Source organism: Culex quinquefasciatus, chromosome 2 (genome assembly GCF_015732765.1).
Source record: "Culex quinquefasciatus strain JHB chromosome 2, VPISU_Cqui_1.0_pri_paternal, whole genome shotgun sequence".
Classification (NCBI taxonomy): Eukaryota; Metazoa; Arthropoda; class Insecta; order Diptera; family Culicidae; genus Culex; species Culex quinquefasciatus.
Genome location: NC_051862.1, coordinates 194,208,810 through 194,227,816, shown reverse-complemented (window position 1 = coordinate 194,227,816; position 19,007 = coordinate 194,208,810). Strand labels below are relative to the sequence as shown.

The 19,007-nt window shown below is 41.1% G+C and overlaps 1 protein-coding gene and 1 long non-coding RNA gene across 2 annotated transcripts; one reads left to right on the top strand and one right to left on the bottom strand.

The window, feature by feature from the left end:
• Nucleotides 1-954: 954 nt before the first annotated feature.
• On the bottom strand, nucleotides 955-2,149 carry LOC119766958. Its single transcript, XR_005277228.1, has 2 exons — nucleotides 2,006-2,149; nucleotides 955-1,944 (listed from the first exon to the last, which is right to left on the bottom strand). It is a non-coding gene; the product is annotated as an uncharacterized LOC119766958 (long non-coding RNA).
• A 6,304-nt stretch (nucleotides 2,150-8,453) lies between these two features.
• On the top strand, nucleotides 8,454-18,399 carry LOC6034888 (signal transducing adapter molecule 1). The gene is made up of 4 exons (XM_038253657.1): nucleotides 8,454-9,034; nucleotides 15,602-15,762; nucleotides 15,827-15,943; nucleotides 16,005-18,399. Exons 1-4 carry the CDS (start codon nucleotides 8,992-8,994, stop codon nucleotides 17,724-17,726), a joined length of 2,043 nt encoding a protein of 680 aa, XP_038109585.1. The 5' UTR covers nucleotides 8,454-8,991; the 3' UTR covers nucleotides 17,727-18,399.
• Nucleotides 18,400-19,007: the final 608 nt, after the last annotated feature.

The window sequence follows — 19,007 nt, the reverse complement described above, 5'->3', positions numbered from 1 at the left end:
AGGAGTTTACAGAGCATTGTACTATGAGTGATGACGGATTCTGTGTAGTTTTCTAAGTTCAAATTCTACGGAGTAATGATACCACCTGGTAGGTGAAGAAAAATAGTTGTTTTCGCCTTTGGTTTGAGATATGTTTAAAATAAAAGATAAATACAAACTCTGAAGACTGATGTTCTGATAAGTTGAACGTAGAAAAGATGTATATTTTTGAAGTAGCCAAATAATTCAATGTGATTTACTGACAGCGTTAAATTTGGACGTGTCACATTCTAGAGAAGTGTTGAAGAAGATAATGAATTAGGTTTAAGTTCGCAAAAAAAAAAAAGAAATAAAGGGAAAGATTCGGAATGACGGGCATTTTCATAAATTGCCTTTACAAACCGGTACTACTATTGAGATGAAATCAAATGAAGAATTCATATAACTGCAGAACATTTTTGAGTGCTTTCCTCAAACGCATGTGGTCAATAAAAAGTCTTTCAGTGAAGGCGGCGAATATCTGTGGGTTGTGGTGCTGATCAGACATGCACAGGCACCGTACTTGGCTAGCATGCGTGCAAAGCGTACCAATGCACGTCTGGTGCTGATGATTGTATTGTTATATTGATGATTACAAATGAATATAAATAAATTCAGAAGTTTCTTGATATAGTTCAAAGATCTGTGAAACTTTGGGGGGGATGTAGAGATGTCGGTGAGCATCTCTCTCTGCATTACCCAATATTTGTGTAACCTTTCATGAGAATGAGCTTGTACTGATATCCGTGTTACCGGATGATTGAGGGATCGGGAGAGAGAGGGACAGATCGGGAAACGTGTGCGACGTGTACGGAGCGGAGCGGATCTCGACTGAATCCGAACAGGGCAATCTGCAACCGGACCGTGGTCAGTGGGTGGTCGGGAGGATGGCTACTGCAGCCTTCGTGCTGCGTCCGGAAGCAGGACGTCCCTACAAGCTTGTCTCTGGCTTGATTTTTAAATCATATTCTTCAACCGGCAAGGCCATGGTTCCGGGACTGCTTAGTGAGACATTCATAGAAGCACACCGGATCGTCTGTCTGAACAAGTCCGAGGATGACCGGAACGCCGCCGGAAATATTACCTTGGGCAGGCGCGGCTCTCACCGAAGAAGCCTGAACTGTGATTGAAGGGGTGTCATTGTGCTAGAGAGCAACAAATTGAATAAATTCTGTGTGAGAAACAATTTGAAATTTTATTTTTGAACCTTCTTAAATTTGTTAAATTTCTTAAAATGCTTTCCACTTTCTTCTCGTGCATCAACTTGTCCAGATTTTCCTCCTCGACAAACTTTCGCTCAACCGCTCCTTAAACCGGTCATCTTTCACCACGAACCCGAACCGTTTGCCAAATTCTTTTTGCATCTTGTCTCCTTCCGCAGACGGTCTTTCCGCTCTACTTTTCGCTGTTCCAGTTCGTGTTTCCACTTGGCATCCATCTCGTCCGGATCACGGGCTGCTCGAGCAATTGCTTACGCCGGTAGTTTCCCTCGGCTTGTCAAAGTACTTGTTCATCTCCGCTTCGCGCCGGGCCACGCTGACCTGCATGACGATATGCTCGACGAGCCGCTGGTGCACCGGATGTTCCGATAGCTTCGTGTCGATTAGAGCTCTAATTACCCCCAGAAATGCCAGATCGCATGGGAATCGGAAGATTGAAATTGAAAGGCCTGCCGCTTCTCCGCCGAAACCGCATATTCGCCTTCAAATTCTCGTCAATCTCCCGCTCAGTACCCGGTCCGCCTCGTCCACCACCAGAAATTGTAACGCCCGGAACGAATACGTATTAAACCCGGTCAAATGGGCCACCAACAATGTGTGGTCGCGCCAGAAACTGTTGTGACTCCAGAAGCTGATCCGTCCCGCCAGTGACCGCGCAAACCTTCACCCCCATCGGTTGACTGGCCACCGAAAATTGTTCTGTAATCTGGTAGGCCACAATGCATGATGAATGCTCGACGTTTGGTTTTAAAAAGATGTTTAATTACTTTTTTCAACAAGAAAATGACAGCTAACACGCATAAATGAAATTAAGTAGAAACGGAATAATTAATATTATGCCAGCATCATTCCAGAATAATTCTGGAATGAACAGAATGATTCGAATGAAAATATTCGATGTGTCAACCCCCTTGCTTTTGAAGCAGGCTTAAAACTTTGCGACTCCGCCACACACGCACCAAGCCATCATCGTCGTCGTCTCACGAAATTTACGAAAAACACAAACACCAGTGCGCAAGCCCGTCGCGAATTTCACCAGGAAAAGCGATTCCGCGGAACGATGGAAAACATGAAAAAGGATCAGCTGCTGGTGCTGGAGTTGTGGATGGACTGATGGACACTGACTGACAGATCTCCGCGGGGCAAAAGTGACAGTTTTCTTTTTCTTTGATGCGATGTTGGATTCTGGGCTCCGAACTCCGACAAATGGAACATGTAGGGCATGGGCGTTGGGAGAAAATGGGGGCATATTTTATTTTATTCCTATAATTTTTTCTAAATCTAAAAATATCTTGAAAAAAACGCGGTCAATACACTCAAAATCAGAAGTACCCCTCAAAAAGGGTTCTTTCTACCCTTTATCTGTCAACACAAGGTAAACAAACCCTTTTAAAGAGTTTCGGTGCCGTAAATTTGACGTTTTCTCCGGGTTTTTAAAGTTTTTTTTCATACCACTGTAAATAATATTCTATTGATTAAATTAAATATCCTTCCTACCCGTGTTCCTACCTCTTCTCCATCTTCCATTTTCCTAATCCCCATTTCTCCATTTCCGCGAACCCCCCTTAAATATAATTATATGCCAAATTTACTCTTATACACACCCAACAACAACTGATTTCCTCCCCCGTAGATTCTGTGAAATGTGATCCGTTCACAGAATCCTCTCTGCGGTAAACACAACGCAGTAGGGTTTGCCGCTTTAATTTTTGCTGGCTGCGTTTGTGTTAGATTAGATTAGATTGCGCGATTTTTAAATTTTACTTATTTTGTTTTTTTTTACTGAAGCATTCGAATGGAGCACCCGTTGTCGAGCAATTTTTGACAGTTCGCCTCATAAGAAATACATTGTAGAAAAAAACAAAAACTGCTCGAATGGAAGTGCTCCATTTTAAATTTTTGAGGCATTGATTTTTTTTAATATTTGGTTTTTAAGTTCATAACTTTTTGATTTTTTCAACATGTTTTTAATTTAAAAATTTAGAGATTTTAAAAAAATTAACGCCACTTTCCCTGTCCGTTCCTTTCAACTTTTTGCCTTCCTCAACTCAAAGAGGAAAGGCTTTAAAATCACTCGAAAAATGAACTTTTTATTCGACCTCGTAGACCCACCTTCATGTACACCTATCGACTCAGAATCAAATTCTGAACAAATCGATGCCAACATTTCAAAAAGCATCATGTACAAACCATGCGTTTTGAGAGAAACGCATTTGAATGTTGAGCATCCATTTTCAATTACCAGTTTTATATAAAAGCAAAATAAGATGTTCTAATGATAACAAACGATGAAAAACGTTGCTTTTGTTGATACTTGATCATCCATATTCAATAAAACATTATTTCCGTAATTTTATTTGAGAAAAACAAACATAACTTCTTTTGAAATCACCAACGTCGATATCACCCTGCTGTCACTGAGGGGGGCGCTTTGTTATGATTCGTTTTTCTTCGCCGAATGTACATGGCGCTTTTTTCATGTTGTTTTTTTTTTCGTCACGAGGTTTATGTAGCCTTTTGTTTGACAGGTTGACAGGGCTATATAAACAGGGACTGCTGATGGCAGAGATTTTGTTTATATTACTTTATTTAAAATCATGATTAAACAGACTTTACTGAAGTAACTTTTGCTCATTTTGGTGGAGAGGTAGCTTATTAGAAGTACTTTCAGAATATACAATAACCCAGAAAGTGTCAAAATGTACATGATGCCTTTTGAAATGTTACCGTCGAAATGTCTGTGCGTGTGTCTGGATGTGAGTCCGTGCACCGAAAAATATGCACACGATTATCTCCGGACTGGCTGAACCGATTTTGACCGTTTTAGTCTCATCGGATCTCTTGGGGTCCCACAAGACCTTAGTTAATATTATGAAGTTTAGAAAAGTACTTCAAAAGTTATGTTAAAAAAACGATTTGGCTAGAGTTTGAAAGATTGTAAAAAGGGTGGTTTTTGTAAGAAAACCCATCATGCTATATATTGTTAGAACGGTATTTGAAAGACCTTTCCAACGCGTTCAAAAGATAGAAGATCTGACAACCCTATCGAAAGTTATGAGTTAATTATATACTTTTTTGAGGCCGGATCTCAAATATGTTGATGAAAAAGTTGTCCGGATCTATCATGCGACCCATCGTTGGATAGATAATCAAAAGATCTTTCCAATAAGCCCAAGAGATTGAAGATCTGACAACCGAATGTACATGGCGCTTTTTTCATGTTGTTTTTTTTTTCGTCACGAGGTTTATGTAGCCTTTTGTTTGACAGGTTGACAGGGCTATATAAACAGGGACTGCTGATGGCAGAGATTTTGTTTATATTACTTTATTTAAAATCATGATTAAACAGACTTTACTGAAGTAACTTTTGCTCATTTTGGTGGAGAGGTAGCTTATTAGAAGTACTTTCAGAATATACAATAACCCAGAAAGTGTCAAAATGTACATGATGCCTTTTGAAATGTTACCGTCGAAATGTCTGTGCGTGTGTCTGGATGTGAGTCCGTGCACCGAAAAATATGCACACGATTATCTCCGGACTGGCTGAACCGATTTTGACCGTTTTAGTCTCATCGGATCTCTTGGGGTCCCACAAGACCTTAGTTAATATTATGAAGTTTAGAAAAGTACTTCAAAAGTTATGTTAAAAAAACGATTTGGCTAGAGTTTGAAAGATTGTAAAAAGGGTGGTTTTTGTAAGAAAACCCATCATGCTATATATTGTTAGAACGGTATTTGAAAGACCTTTCCAACGCGTTCAAAAGATAGAAGATCTGACAACCCTATCGAAAGTTATGAGTTAATTATATACTTTTTTGAGGCCGGATCTCAAATATGTTGATGAAAAAGTTGTCCGGATCTATCATGCGACCCATCGTTGGATAGATAATCAAAAGATCTTTCCAATAAGCCCAAGAGATTGAAGATCTGACAACCCTTTCAAAAGTTATAAGTACTTTAGTGTTTTTAATTCACTTTTTTTGAGGCCGGGCTCAGATATTGGGCTGACAGAAATGTCAGCAAATTAAAATGAAATTGGGTCTTAAAATGAAGCATAGATGGCTAATATTACACCTGGACTGAGCTAACGACCTAACCTTTTTTTAGGTTAGTCCGGGGCCAACATTTACTTCCCGTCCGACGGAAGGCGTGATCAGACAAATCTTGTCTCAAAATTTGCCACCGGGACCTTCTGGGATCGAACCCAGGCCGACTGGGTGAGAGGCAATCACGCTTACCCATACACCACGGTCCCGGCTAACTTTTGATGGGGTGTATCCCATTTGGCATAAAGCCATTTGGCATAATGCCGTTTGGCATAACGCCGTTTGGCATAATGCCGTTTGGCATAATGGACGTTTGGCATAACGGTCATTTGGCATAATGGCCATTTGGCATAATGGTCATTTGGCATAATGATATTAAATTTTCAAAACTATTTCAATTCCATAGACTGGCATCAATCGGCACTACAGTTTGAATAAGGACAGGAGTTTTTAGTACATTTTAAAACTTGACATTTAGAAAACGATGCACTTTTCTGAATGTTACAAAATTTATAACGGAAAAAAACGGAATCGACGTAACACCTTATAATGTGGTCCTCCTAAACCTTGCGGTTTCGTCAACGGATCCACAGGCGTGTATCGTTATTTTTGCGACAAGACTCCGCCTCCCGGGGCTCCTAAGTGTGAAGGTATGGCACGGGGAGAGGGCACATTTATAACACCACCGCTGAAAATTTCAACTTTTTCTTCAAGCTCGTCTGGTAGCTTGCTTGGGTTACATGAGAGTCGCCCGTCTCAATCTTTTCTGCAGTAGCAGCATGTGCTGCCAGAAGAGCTTAAAGAAAAAGTTGAAGTGTTATACACCGTGTTATACATTCTGTACCATTCTTAATATTTGAACATCTTTCCGCACTTTTCGGTTCCCAGGTTGTTCCTGGGTTGTTCCCTAAAACACGAACTATGAGCTCGTGAGGTTGATGAAAAATTCAAAAATCATTAAGGGACTCAAAACTCAAAACCAAAACGCACCGATTATACGGGTTTAAATCCCATCTAAATTTTAAAGTCAAAGCGCCAGGTCCTGTCACAACCAATCAAGCTCATATTTTGGATTCGGGCTTAGTACATCCAGGGGATCATGTCCGCAAAATTTACCCATTTTGTTACATCCTACCAACATATACTCATTAACATTACAAGGTGAATATTAACAAGTGGCGCTACTTCCATTCAAATATACACAAAAGTGAGATTTTTATTTGAAATGTTAAGCATTCCACTTTGCATATACGTAGGGACAAATTAATTCACCGTCTTCAGCTTTGGATCTAACCCAAAAAAGCTGCGGGTCATTTTTTTGAACTCTCAACTGCTGACTCAAGGTTTATATTTCCTTTAAAGAAAGGAACACTTTCTAGACTTGTGACAACTGCTTAAAAAATTGAATTTTTCTTCTAAAGTTGAATTTTCTTTATTAAACAGGGGATAATGTGCTTCAGCTGTGGTCACAACTCAAGCAAGTTTTCCCTTGATTTAAAAATATTCACCTATATCAGCAGTCAAAGAGTTTTCCCTTCTTTAAAGAAGAGAAAATTCAACTTGTATCAGCAGTCAAGAGAGCTTTCTCTTCTTTAAAGAAGGGAAAATTAAACTTGTGTCAGTAGTTATCACAAGTCAAGAGGATTTTCCCTTCTTGATTGGAGAGAAAACTCAAACATATAGGAATAATTCAACTCGTGTTAGTAAAAAGTAAAAAGAATTTTCCATTTAAAGAAGGGAAAATTCAACTTATGTTAGTAAATAATGGAAAAAAATTTACTTGTGTTAACCACTAACACGAGTTGAATTACCCCTATATGTTTAAATTTTCTTTCCATTAAAGAAGGGAAAATTTTCTTGACTTGTGATAACTGCTGACACAAGTTGACCACAGCTGAAGCGCATTTTCCCCTGTTTAATGAAGAAAATTCAGCTTTAGACAGGAAATTCAACTTTTTTCAGCACACAGAAAATAAATTATGGTAATATTCATCAGGAAATGGTGACAGATTTTGCGTCAAAAAAAAAATGATTAATTTAACATCACAAATTGGTGAATATTCATCAGTTTCTGATGAATATTCATCAGGTTCACATTTTTACAAACTTTTTAGCTAATATTAATCAAAAGAGAGGTAATATTCAACCAACCATATTTTCAACCTTCCAAAATTCAACATTTTTCTGTGCAGTTATCGCAAGCCTAGAAAGTGTCCCTTTCTTTAAAGGAAATACAAACCTTTATAAATGTCGAACATATTTGGCTCAATAACTTAAAATAGCCCTGGGAACAATATTCAGCATGTGGAGCAACGTTTTGAACAAATGTTTCAAGTTCTGGATACCCATAGCCAGCAGATTTCAAATCAAGAAAAAAAATCTTAAAGAAAGAAATTTTAACATCATTATGCCAAATGACCATTATGCCAAATGGCCATTATGCCAAATGATCGTTATGCCAAACGTCCATTATGCCAAACGGCATTATGCCAAACGGCGTTATGCCAAACGGCATTATGCCAAATGGCTTTATGCCAAATGGGATACACCCCTTTTGATGGGGTTGTTAAATCTTTTGAACGCGTTGGAAAGGTCTTTTAAATACCTTTCTAAAAATTTATAGCATGGCGGGCGGTTCAGCCAGTCCGGAGATAATCGTGTGCATATTTTTCGTTGTACGGACTCACATCCAGACACACGCACAGACATTTGTTCAGAATTTGATTCTGAGTCGATAGGTAAACGGTATACGCACTTCGGAAGCAACCGGTCAAGAAAAAAATCAAATGGGCAGCAGCGGCAGCTAAAGCAAGCCAGAGAGGGTGAAGAAAAGCCCCAAGAAATCGCTCCCTCTCCTTTGTTCTGCTGTTCGTAAAGCCATTTCTTGACCCCTTTCCTTCCGATCAGCGTACTAGCCTGTATACGTGAAGGTGGGTCTACAAGGTCGAATAAAGAAGTTCATCGAGTGATTTTATAGCCTTTCCTCATTGAGGTGAGGAAGGCAAAACATTTATCTTCAAAATAAATGTCGGAGTCAGTAAACGCCAAATCCCTCCCAATGTCGGAATTCTCCTCACCCACTGTCCAATCCCTCTCCGTGCACTGTCAAAATCGCCCCCTGTCGAGCACTATTTTGATTTGATTTATCATCGCTTTCGAGCAGCAACATCATCATCACAGTCGCGCAGTCAAAAAACCAGAAAAGTCACGCAAACGTCAGACGAAGCGCTGTCGCGACATTGCAAATTTTTCGTTTTTACTCCGGGTTAGTTTCCGCCGCGGCATCCGAATCGGCCTCGAACCGCTAGCTAACGACACGGTGCACCGAACGGCGGTCAATTTGCGCGAGGAAAAGTCGTTTTTGGGGGTGAAATTTGCCATCGAAAAAAAACAAGTTAGTTGTGTGTGCGGGTTGGTGGACAAAGAGAAGTGTGAGGGAGAGGAGAAGGAAAATCGAGCTGATTATTTTCTTTCTCTGGTGGAGGAGGTTCTCGAGCGAGGGGGGACACCAAATTTGAGGTGGAGCTGTTTTTGCTTTCCTCTTGCCAAAGAAAGGAGGAGCGACGACGGCCAAATAGAAAACAGTCATCGTCGTCGCGCAAAACAAAGTGCGTTTTATTTGTACGCTTCCGAGTTCCGAGCGGAAAGTCCTTGAGTCATCCGAGTTGCCTGAACTTCCGGAAGGTTGACCAGCAGCAGCGCGCACGATGGGAATATTCAAAACGCCATCCACGTTGACAGCGGACATAGGTGAGTCGGTCGGAAGCATATTTCGTCATCGTCTCTGCTCTGGAGAACGATGACTAATATAAATCAACGTTCGCTGTCGAGACGGGACCTTTTCTGACCTGTGAAACCATACCAATTCTCAGGGCTTCATTTCGTCGTTATCATCTGAGACTGTGTTGCTGAACCAGATTTGGTTGCCTTTTCTTGCTGCCTCAACCAACACACGTCGCGCTTTTCGCTCTCTTCACACTTGATTTATTAATTAAGTTAGCTGCAGCAGCAGGCACTAGTTCGCTGGCTTGCGGTTTGGAAACAACATTCGAGACAAATTTGCACCTCAAAAGTAGCTCGAAAACGTCGAACACAAAGTTTCCTTTAGACTGATTGATTTAGAATCAGCAGTCGATCTGGAAAAAAAGTCAACGAAAGTTCCCTCCAGCATTTAATAGTATAACAAAATCAATTACCCGCAAGCGGTCGGTCGGTGAGTTCATTTCCATCTAGGTATTTGTTCTCCCCTTTCATTGTTGTCTGCTGCTGTTGCTGCAGTGCGAGCAGTAGTGTCCTCGATGTGCGAACATCATGAATAAATATCAACAGGGTGGCTGATTGATAAAAAAATAAAATAACTTACGTATATGGGTTAGTACACCTTAAACGTTTCAGCGCTCGCAATAAACTTTTTCTGATAAAGCTCAAATTTGGTGGATGAAATGTCCACTTCCAGAGAAGATTCTTAAGGCCAAAACTGGTAGTTCTAGCGGGAAATTCTACAAATCTCCTGAAAAATCTACAATCTGAACCTTTTCAATAGGGTGACAATTAAAAAAAAACATCGTCATCATGAATACCCCCTGGCTCGATTCTTTAAGTAATACGTAATAAGTAACTGGGTCGTTTAAGTTGGTACAAAATCTTTCCTAATAAAAACTAAATTGCTAAATTACACGGATCATTTTGCGGTCTTCGACAAAGTTGTTGGTCATAACGACATAAGAATCTCACACTTGACAATGAACCGACGCATATAACGCCACCTATTGGTGGAATTTTTGCTTTTCCCTATAAGGGGCCAAGTCCGGGCTTCCTCGGGGCTGGCCCCTGAAATCAAAGGTTGGCCCATCACTAGGCTACATTCCAAATGTGAGCTCATTCTGACCACGGGAACCCCTCCCTCTAATCAAGCGATTTTGTTTTTAGTTTTTATGGGAAAAATCTTAAAAATGTATGAAAAAAAGAAACTGTTTTACCTGAGGAGGAAGCCAAAATTGTCCGATTCTTAAGGAGCTATTACACTACCGCAAACAAACAATCAAACTCGCACTTTTTCGTGTTTGACAGTTTGCCAAACTTGCAAACAAGGCAAAATGTATGCAGACTGACGTTTGTACAAACAAATCCAGGCAAACTGTCAAAAACTGCGAGTTTGTTTGCCGTAATGTAATAGCTTCTTTACCATTTCTCAGATGTAGAATCTTCATTAAACTCCAAGCAATCATCGACAAGAAGGATAGAAAACCCCGTAAAAAAAAAATCCGACAATTCGCATACCTTAGTCGAATCTAGTCGGGTGGTTTCGGCCGATTCGTTGGCCAACGAATCGGCCGACCGGGCAACAGACTTCTGTGTAATCTTTACATAAGCATCTGGTGGAAAATCAGTTATAAAAACAACCGATTTTTTTACCGATTTAGTCCGTGAAAAAAAGAAAATCTGACTCAACCCAATTTAGTCGGTCTATTCGTAGGGCAACTAAAAATCTTACTCCTGACGCATCCCGACTAAATCGGCAACTGATTGGTTGTTTTAGATTACCCGATTTCGTAGGGTGTTTCGTCAGGTCGAGAACTGTCAATTTTTATACGGGGAACTCTATAGAACATCGCTCACAACCCTTGCGCAATCAGCCGGGCCACTACGGAATTAAAAGAAACAACAACTCGTCTTTTTGTATTCACAGTAATGCATTCTGATAAAACGCTCAAACAAACCGCAGTATTATACCAAGTTTTCAAGAAAATTGTCTTACTAAAAAGATTTAACTGTAAAAAAATATATTTTGTAAAGACAACTTTCTTGAACATGTTTTATACTATTTTCTATTAGAGTTTTGATTTAAAAAATAAATAAATAAATAAAAGCATAAAATGGTATGTCAGAGACATAACCGAAAGACATAGGACAACATATTTTAAATGGGATTACTGATGTTTTAAGATTGTTAGTGAAATGGGAATCAGGCTATTTTATTTTATAGATTGGACGGCAAAATTTTCATAAATGTTCCCCCGGGGGAACCTTCCAAAAGGGCACCGGCCACTTTCTTAGTTTGGATTGTTGTGCTTTTGTATGACCCCTTAACTACTCTAAAGTGACTTAGAATTTTTAAATCGAAGATGGCGGTCAAAATGGTGGTGATGAAAGATTGAAAAAGCTAAGGAAATGTTCGTTATAGCCCATTAAAAACGTTAAAAAATCTCCGACCGATTTTCACGTCATGACCCCTGACATTTTCAGCACTGCTTTTGAGCCCTAAAAGACGCTAAGTGGACTAAGGAGGGAGGAAGGGAGGGGAGGGGGGGTCAACGCTCCATACAAAAAAGATTTGTATGAAAATTGTCCACGAGGGGCAGAGGGGGGGGGGGGCGCTGAAATTACAAAAAAGTGTCCTCGTGGTTTATGGATGGTCCCTTAACTTAGTAAATTAAAATTGGAGTCCAAAATGACGGTTTTTACAAAATAATGTAATAGGCAATCAATTGGCCCCTTCAATTAAGCTTGACTTTCTAATATTATTGTTCACAACGATCAAGCTTATTTTTCTGAGCACAATGACCCGTTGTACAACCGCAAAGAAATTAAAATAGATTTTTAAATCAATTTTGAAATATTAACTTTGTGGCCCTTCATGATAGAAAGTACCTTACTTGACAGCTCGTTCCAAGGGTAAAATCTGGAGTTTTTTTTTGAAAAGGTCCAATAAACCAAATTTTCAGTTTTTGCTTTTTGGGTGTTTTTAAAACCGCCTTGAGTCAGGGGTATTAAAAAACACCCAAAAAGCAAAAATTGAAAATTGAAATGAAACACGGGGAACAATGATAAAATGGCTCTCACAAGTCGTAGTTTCAACCAATCAGGCTCATATTTGGGGGAAAGGTGTGTCTACTGGATACACGTCTGCCATATTAGTGGCTTTGGTTATGGACGCTCCCTAGAAAAGTAATTCATAAATGTTTGATTCTGGGGTGTAATGGTAAATTATGGACAAAACAAACTTTTTCGCTCGTAGGCTGCCATTTACACCAAAACTAATATTTCTTCAAATTTCTTTCGACGTTTTATAGGGATTAAGTTGGTCTACAATGTCCTTTCATTAGATTTGGCCAAAATTCAGAATATACTCAGAATCCAGGGCTGTCTCATTGTTCCCCACTCATTTCAGCCCATGGGTAACAATGAGACACTTTGATTTTTCTTCAATAAACTTTTCAAAATCGATGGAAATCTTTCAAAACATGAATTAAAAGTGATTTTTGGCATATTTATAGAGTTTAAACTTCATTTAACCAAAAATACAAAGTTATTTGGTATTAATATATGGATTTTACAAAATTGAAATACTTTTAGTGTAACTTTTGTTATTAAAAGTTTCATGTTGGCAAAATGCTCTAAAATGTTCAAGGCAAGTCACCTGCAATGGAACAATACAAAAACATGATGTTTTGCTAGAAAAATGTTGATTTTCGTAGTGTGTCTCATTGTTCCCCAGCTGTCTCATTGTTCCTGCCAAGTGCGTCTACAATGAGACAGTTGAATAACTCTGGCTGTAGATGTCGGATCGATCTCATATTTTTGTCAATGTTAGAACACATTAAAAGAATGATAATGCAACTAAAAGCTCATTAAAACATGCTGATGAAAAAATTAGAAAAATCGTTGAAAGTTGAAAACCAAAAGTGTCTCATTGATGACTACCCTACCCTAATGTATGAATCCACACAAAAGATAATTTTCAATCACTCCTAAAAGTTTCATGTAGATATTTCATGTTTTAAGTAAGTAACATACGATTTAAGTTTGCAATTTTGCCCTTCGCATAGTGAACTGTCAAACTTTCTGAGCGTTTTTCTCGAAACACTGAGTTGACTTATGGGTGCTACGATATCTCTAGATTGGATGGATGGGATGAACTTAAAAAAAAACTCATATATCGCGTGTATGGGTCCATTTTCATAACTCCAGAATTCTTGTTTCTTGCCCCGTAAAAAATTTGACAGTTCTCGGCCTGACGAAACACCCTACGAAATCGGGTAATCAAAAACAACCAACCAGTTGCCGATTTAGTCGGGATGCGTCAGGAGTAAGATTTTTAGTTGCCCTACGAATGGACCGACTAAATTGGGTTGAGTCAGATTTTATTTTTTTCACAGACTAAGTCGGTAAAACATCGGTTGTTTTTATAACCGATTCCGTCGGCTGATTTCGACAACCGATTTTCCACCAGACGCTTATGTAAAGATTACACAGAAGTCTGTTGCCCGGTCAGCCGATTCGTTTGCCAACGAATCGGCCGAAACCACCCGACTAGACCCGACTAAATTATGTGAATTGTCGGATTTTTTTTTACGGGGTGCTGCTGAATTCTTGTCAAACCGGTTCCGAACCGGTGCAACGTTGTATGCAATTTTATAGCAACGCAGCCAAAACGCGTTGCGTCTTTTGTGAAAACTGCTGAGCAATGTCATACTCCTGTCAAGACCAGCTGGTGAAAAAACAAACACAAACTCAGAAAATGTTGAAAAATAGGCCTCACTTTGATGAAATATTCTTGAAAATAAATAATGTTACTAAATTTTACAAAAGTTCCGAAATAGGGTCTCAAGGGGCAGGTCTCAAAGCAAAAATCCACTGATTTTGTCATGATTTTGCTTTGTTCGGACCAGCTTGTGGCCAGAGTTGGATAATCTTGGCCACTCTACCTTTTATCGACCGACTCCGACTAAGAACCTGCGGACAGCGGACTATGTCCTGGATGGCGGCAGGAAAAACAAAAAACTTTATTCCGGTGGTCAAGACAGATGAAACTCTGCCATCCGATGTCGAAATAATCGGGGAGACCATCCTCGTGTAACCGTCCTTCCGCGCGAAAATCTTTCCACCGGACAAAACTCTGCTCACCTTCCGAGTCGAACCTCAAATCGTCACTTCCACCCAGTTTGTTTCCCAAATAGCCGGCGGAGTCAAACCACTGATCTGGACCAAAAAGACGAAAAAAATTCAAACCCGATGGAAGCTTCGAACTCGCTTGACCCCTCGGAATCGACAAACGACCAAATTCTTGGTCGACCAGCCCAAGCACTCCGCATCTACCGCGGCCTTCGTCGACTATCCGGACGCTCTTCACGAGTACTGAAACGGCGTCCAAAAAAGGAAAGATCGCCAAAAACTGACCGTCGAACAAAAGATGGAAAACAGCCGGGTGAATCGCCGTATGGAAGTGATGTCCTACGCGATGCTGGGGGAGATGGGGCCGAAACGAACACGTTCCTGAAAAACACGACCTTATTGGGGCGCAGATTAATTTCTACAGGAACATCATGCGGCGTCTCGAGCTGGCGCATAGGCATATGTCTTGGATGGCGGCCAGATGAAAAAACTTTTCCGGATCAGGATCGTTGTAATTCTGCCATCCGACGCGAAGTGAAAGGAACTTACTTTGTCTGTGGACCAGAACTGGCCACGAAAGGACGCCGTAATTAGGCATCCACAATATTTTGAAACAAAACGAATCGAATGACAAAATGTACACAAACATCTGTCAAATCGATTTATAGCACGAATTTTTGTTTGCTATAAACTGATTCTTGCTCGACAAGAATTGAATTCTTGTACGACAAGAATTGATTTATTGTCGAACAAGAATTCAATTTTTTTCCCGCTCACTTCGAATTTTCAACATCAAATTTTTCAAAGATTTCATTACGAATTTATGAAAAAAGTATGTGAATCACTTTGTTTCAAGTAAGCAAGCATTTTTCCGAGTTGCTTGATCAAAAATAAACGGAAAATGACTGAAAAATAATTTATGTTAAAGTTGAACCGGTAACAAGAATTCAAGAACATGAATTCTGGAGTTATGAAAATCCACCCTATTCAAACATTAAAACTCTTGCATATCGAACAATCTCAACATAAGCTTCCACCCTGTACATACCTTCCACGTACGTATAATATCTATTCACCACAAAGCGAAATGCACTGTGTTCGCTTGCGAAGAAAGTGCACAGAAAGCAACGATTTTAGTTCCATGGTCAACGTTAGCTAAGGTTGGTATGCAAAAAATGTCTTGCACACCAGACATACCAACTAACCTGTTATGTTGAGGTGTCCGAGGATCGCCACCGTAGCGTAATTAACTAATATAAAAGAAACTGGAATGGCGCTTTAATCTGTCCACACTGTTAAAACGAAGAAGCCTTCTTATCTCTAAAATTGTTGCGTTCACTACGCACTATCGTTCACGGGTTCACGGTTTAGTCACGCGTCGATTGACTTGTGTCCTAATCAAATTCAACTTTCAATCCGCAGAAAAAGCGACCAACGAAAACAACACACAGGAGAAATGGGGCCTGATCATGGAGGTGTGCGACAAGGTGACGAACGGTGCCGCCAGCTCGAAGGAGTGCCTCAAGAACATCGTGAAGCGGCTGAACCACAGCGACCCGCACGTCGTCATCCAGGCCATCACGGTGAGTTTTATCAACCTTATAGTTGAAATTAAAATTGATGATGATTTTGTCGGTTGATTTGTAGCTGTTGGACGCCTGCGTCAGCAACTGTGGCAAGCAGTTTCACCTGGAGATTGCCTCGCGCGAGTTTGAAACCGAGTTCAAGAAGTTACTGCAGAAGAGTCAACCCACGGTTAATACGGTGAGTTTTTTTTTTGTAGGGGTTTTGGTTGGTATATTGAAACTAAATACGTTTTTTGTAGCGTCTCAAGCTGTGCTTGAAAAAGTGGGCCGAGGCGGAGTTCAAGAGCGACCCCCAGCTGAACCTGATCCCGTCGCTGTACCAGAAGCTCCGCTCGGAGGGGCACGACTTTAGCGATCCGGCGACGACGCCCAAGCGGGAGCAACCTTTGAGCAAGGACCCGAACGTGGTCTCTAGTCAGCAGGAGGAGGAGGACATTGCGAAGGCGATTGAGCTGTCGTTGAAGGAGACTAAGGCTAGTGGTGGCGGCGGCGGCAGTAGTAATCAGTCACCGAAGATGGCCAGCGGTGGTGGTGGCGGGTCGTCCCTGTATCCTTCGGCACTGCTGGCGACGGTCCCGGCGGCGGAAGCGAGGAAGGTTCGTGCCTTGTACGACTTTGAGGCGGCCGAGGACAACGAGCTGACGTTCCAGGCTGGGGAGATTATTATGGTTTTGGACGACAGCGATCCGAACTGGTGGAAAGGACAGAATCAGCGCGGCGAGGGGCTGTTTCCGTCGAACTTTGTGTCGTCGGATTTGAACGCGGAGCCGGAGCCGAGTGTGAAGAGTAAAAAAAGTGTGCAATTTTCGGACGAGAAGAAGGAAGAGGAAGTCGGAGGGAAAGACCAAGTGGTGGAGATCAACGAGGAGAAGATCGACAGGTTGCTGCATCTGCTGCACGAAGCTGACCCGGAAGATCCGTCGACGGATAGTGAGGAGATGTTGAAGTTGGAGCAGTACGTGAATCAGATGGGACCGTTGATAGACACGGAGCTGGAGCGAGTTGACCGGAAGCACGCTCAGTTGACACAGTTGAGCAGTGACCTGGTGGAGGCGATAAATTTGTACCATACGCTGATGCGAGAACCGGACCGCTCGATGATGATGGGAATGGGACCGTCCGGATATGGAGGAGGCATGCCGGGCTTCCCTGGCCAGTCGTCAATGCCGGCCATGTACAACATGCACCCGTCGATGTACGCTGCAAATCTACCGGGAATGAGTTTCCCTGGAATGGCACCACCCCCGTACGGAATGCCCCAGCTGAGGCACGACATGGGTCAAATGAGCGTCAGCTCGGTTCCACAGTTTCCTCCTCCACAGCAAGCGATGCCCTCGATGTCTCACAATGGACCAACCAGCTTGCCACCCCAGCAGCAGCAGCCACAGCAAATGCCTCCAACGACCCAGCAACCCCCAGTCCCGGGACATCCTCCACAGCACATGCCAAATATGCCGCCGATGGTTGGACCAGGACCAGGACCACAACAGCCGCCACCGGCCAACGCCGCTCCGCCTCACACCATGATGACCATGAGCCATATGCAGTCCCCGTTGCCACAGAGTTTCCCCAATCCCACTTCGCCTCCGCCAGTCGTCAGCTCCGCGGTCGCCCCACCACAACCAACATCGTTACCACCCCAAGGCGTACTCCCGAATCAGGCCGGCCCACGACCAGGCTTTCCCACATACGGCCCACCTCAACAGCAACAACCACAACCCCAGCAAGCCCCGGCAACCGCTCCGCCGCCAAACGGCATGAACCACGGTCCTCACGTTGGACCGATGCCGCCGTTCCAGAGCTCGCCCCTCCCGCCTCAGTACATGCAGATGGGACCACCGGGTCACATGCCCCACCATCACCACATGCTAGGCATGATGCCGCCACCGGGGTCGCCCCTGTCGATCAACACCGCGACCGCTTCGCCGCAAAACATTCCGATCTATCAGCAGCAACGGTAAACTTGTTTCACGACACCCAAAAAAAAAAAATCTTTCTCTTTCGATTCCGGTTTCCGGGCTTCTCTTCGTGCGCAACTCCTGTACATAAAAATAATCTTGTAGTAGGTCAAAAGTTTCCCCCTCCCCCACACTTTTAAGCATCGAATGTGTGTTGATTGAATGTTGATTTTAACTCACTCTTGCGAAAGGCTTTTAATTATTTTTTTCTGTACCAAGTCTAACTTTTAAACTTTATTTCCGTTTTTCAAACGCACGCGTTTGAAGAGCTGCGGGCGGGAAGAAGGCGACAAAAGCGGCGGTGGGAAAGGAAGCGAAAAAATCGAATTGAAGAAGGAAACCCTGTGGAAGGTTGCGAAACCGAAGAAGGAGTGTGAAAACTGTTGCAAAATTGCATTGAGTTATAAATAAAAGAAAGAAAAAAAAAAACAAAAAGAAACAAAAAATGTTGCATGCAAAATGATATAATGAACATACAATACTATTATGATAACTATGTATTTATGACTAATGAAGAAAAACTGAAAAAAAAAACAATTTAAAACGTGAACAAAACGCTAAAATTGTGAGGTTAGCCGAAAATGCTTAGTTTAGCGGACTCTACAAAAACTAAAGTGTAATATATTCTGGGAAAACCAGTAAAGCCGGCGGTAAATAAAGTTTATTCAATAAAATTTAAATTTGTGATTTTTGTTTGAGAAAAGAATAGCCCAAAAATTATTTTATTTTAATCTAATGAACCATTATTTTCAACCATAAAAAACATAGAAATGCTTATACATAATAACATAAAGAAAGAGATGAATGATCTGATTCCATTCGTTTTTTTTTTTTGTTTTTTTTTTTTGTTCATATTCAAAGCTCAATTATAGTCAAATAATTTCAAGGAGACCGGCCGGAAATCGACCCCGGGACCTTCCGCTTATAAGGCGGGAGCCGTAGCTACGGACCGATCATAAAAAATATAATTTAAAAAAATAATTAATTTAAAAATTCTAAAATTATTAAATGTCGCCGTCTAAGATTACAGAAACTCAGAAAACTTTGGAGAATTTTGAATTCATGTTTTAGATTACAGTCCCACATTTTGAGAAAAAAAAAGCTCGTGTCTAGATTATTTATCTGGCGTGAAATTATCCGATGACTTAGGATATTCAAGTCGAAACTATGTTTATTTTTTTCCAACTCCGTAGATTTCTTTTTTTTAATTTAGGAATATTAAATTTTATTATTTTAAAACTTTTATTTTTAAAATAAAAAAAAACAATTTTTTGAATTTAAGAG

Coding starts and splice junctions, on each gene's coding strand:
- LOC6034888 (XM_038253657.1), top strand. CDS start 8,992: ATGGGAATATTCAAAACGCCATCCACGTTGACAGCGGACATAG. Junction 9,035..15,601: donor CACGTTGACAGCGGACATAG/GTGAGTCGGTCG, acceptor TTCAATCCGCAG/AAAAAGCGACCAACGAAAAC. Junction 15,944..16,004: donor GTCAACCCACGGTTAATACG/GTGAGTTTTTTT, acceptor CGTTTTTTGTAG/CGTCTCAAGCTGTGCTTGAA.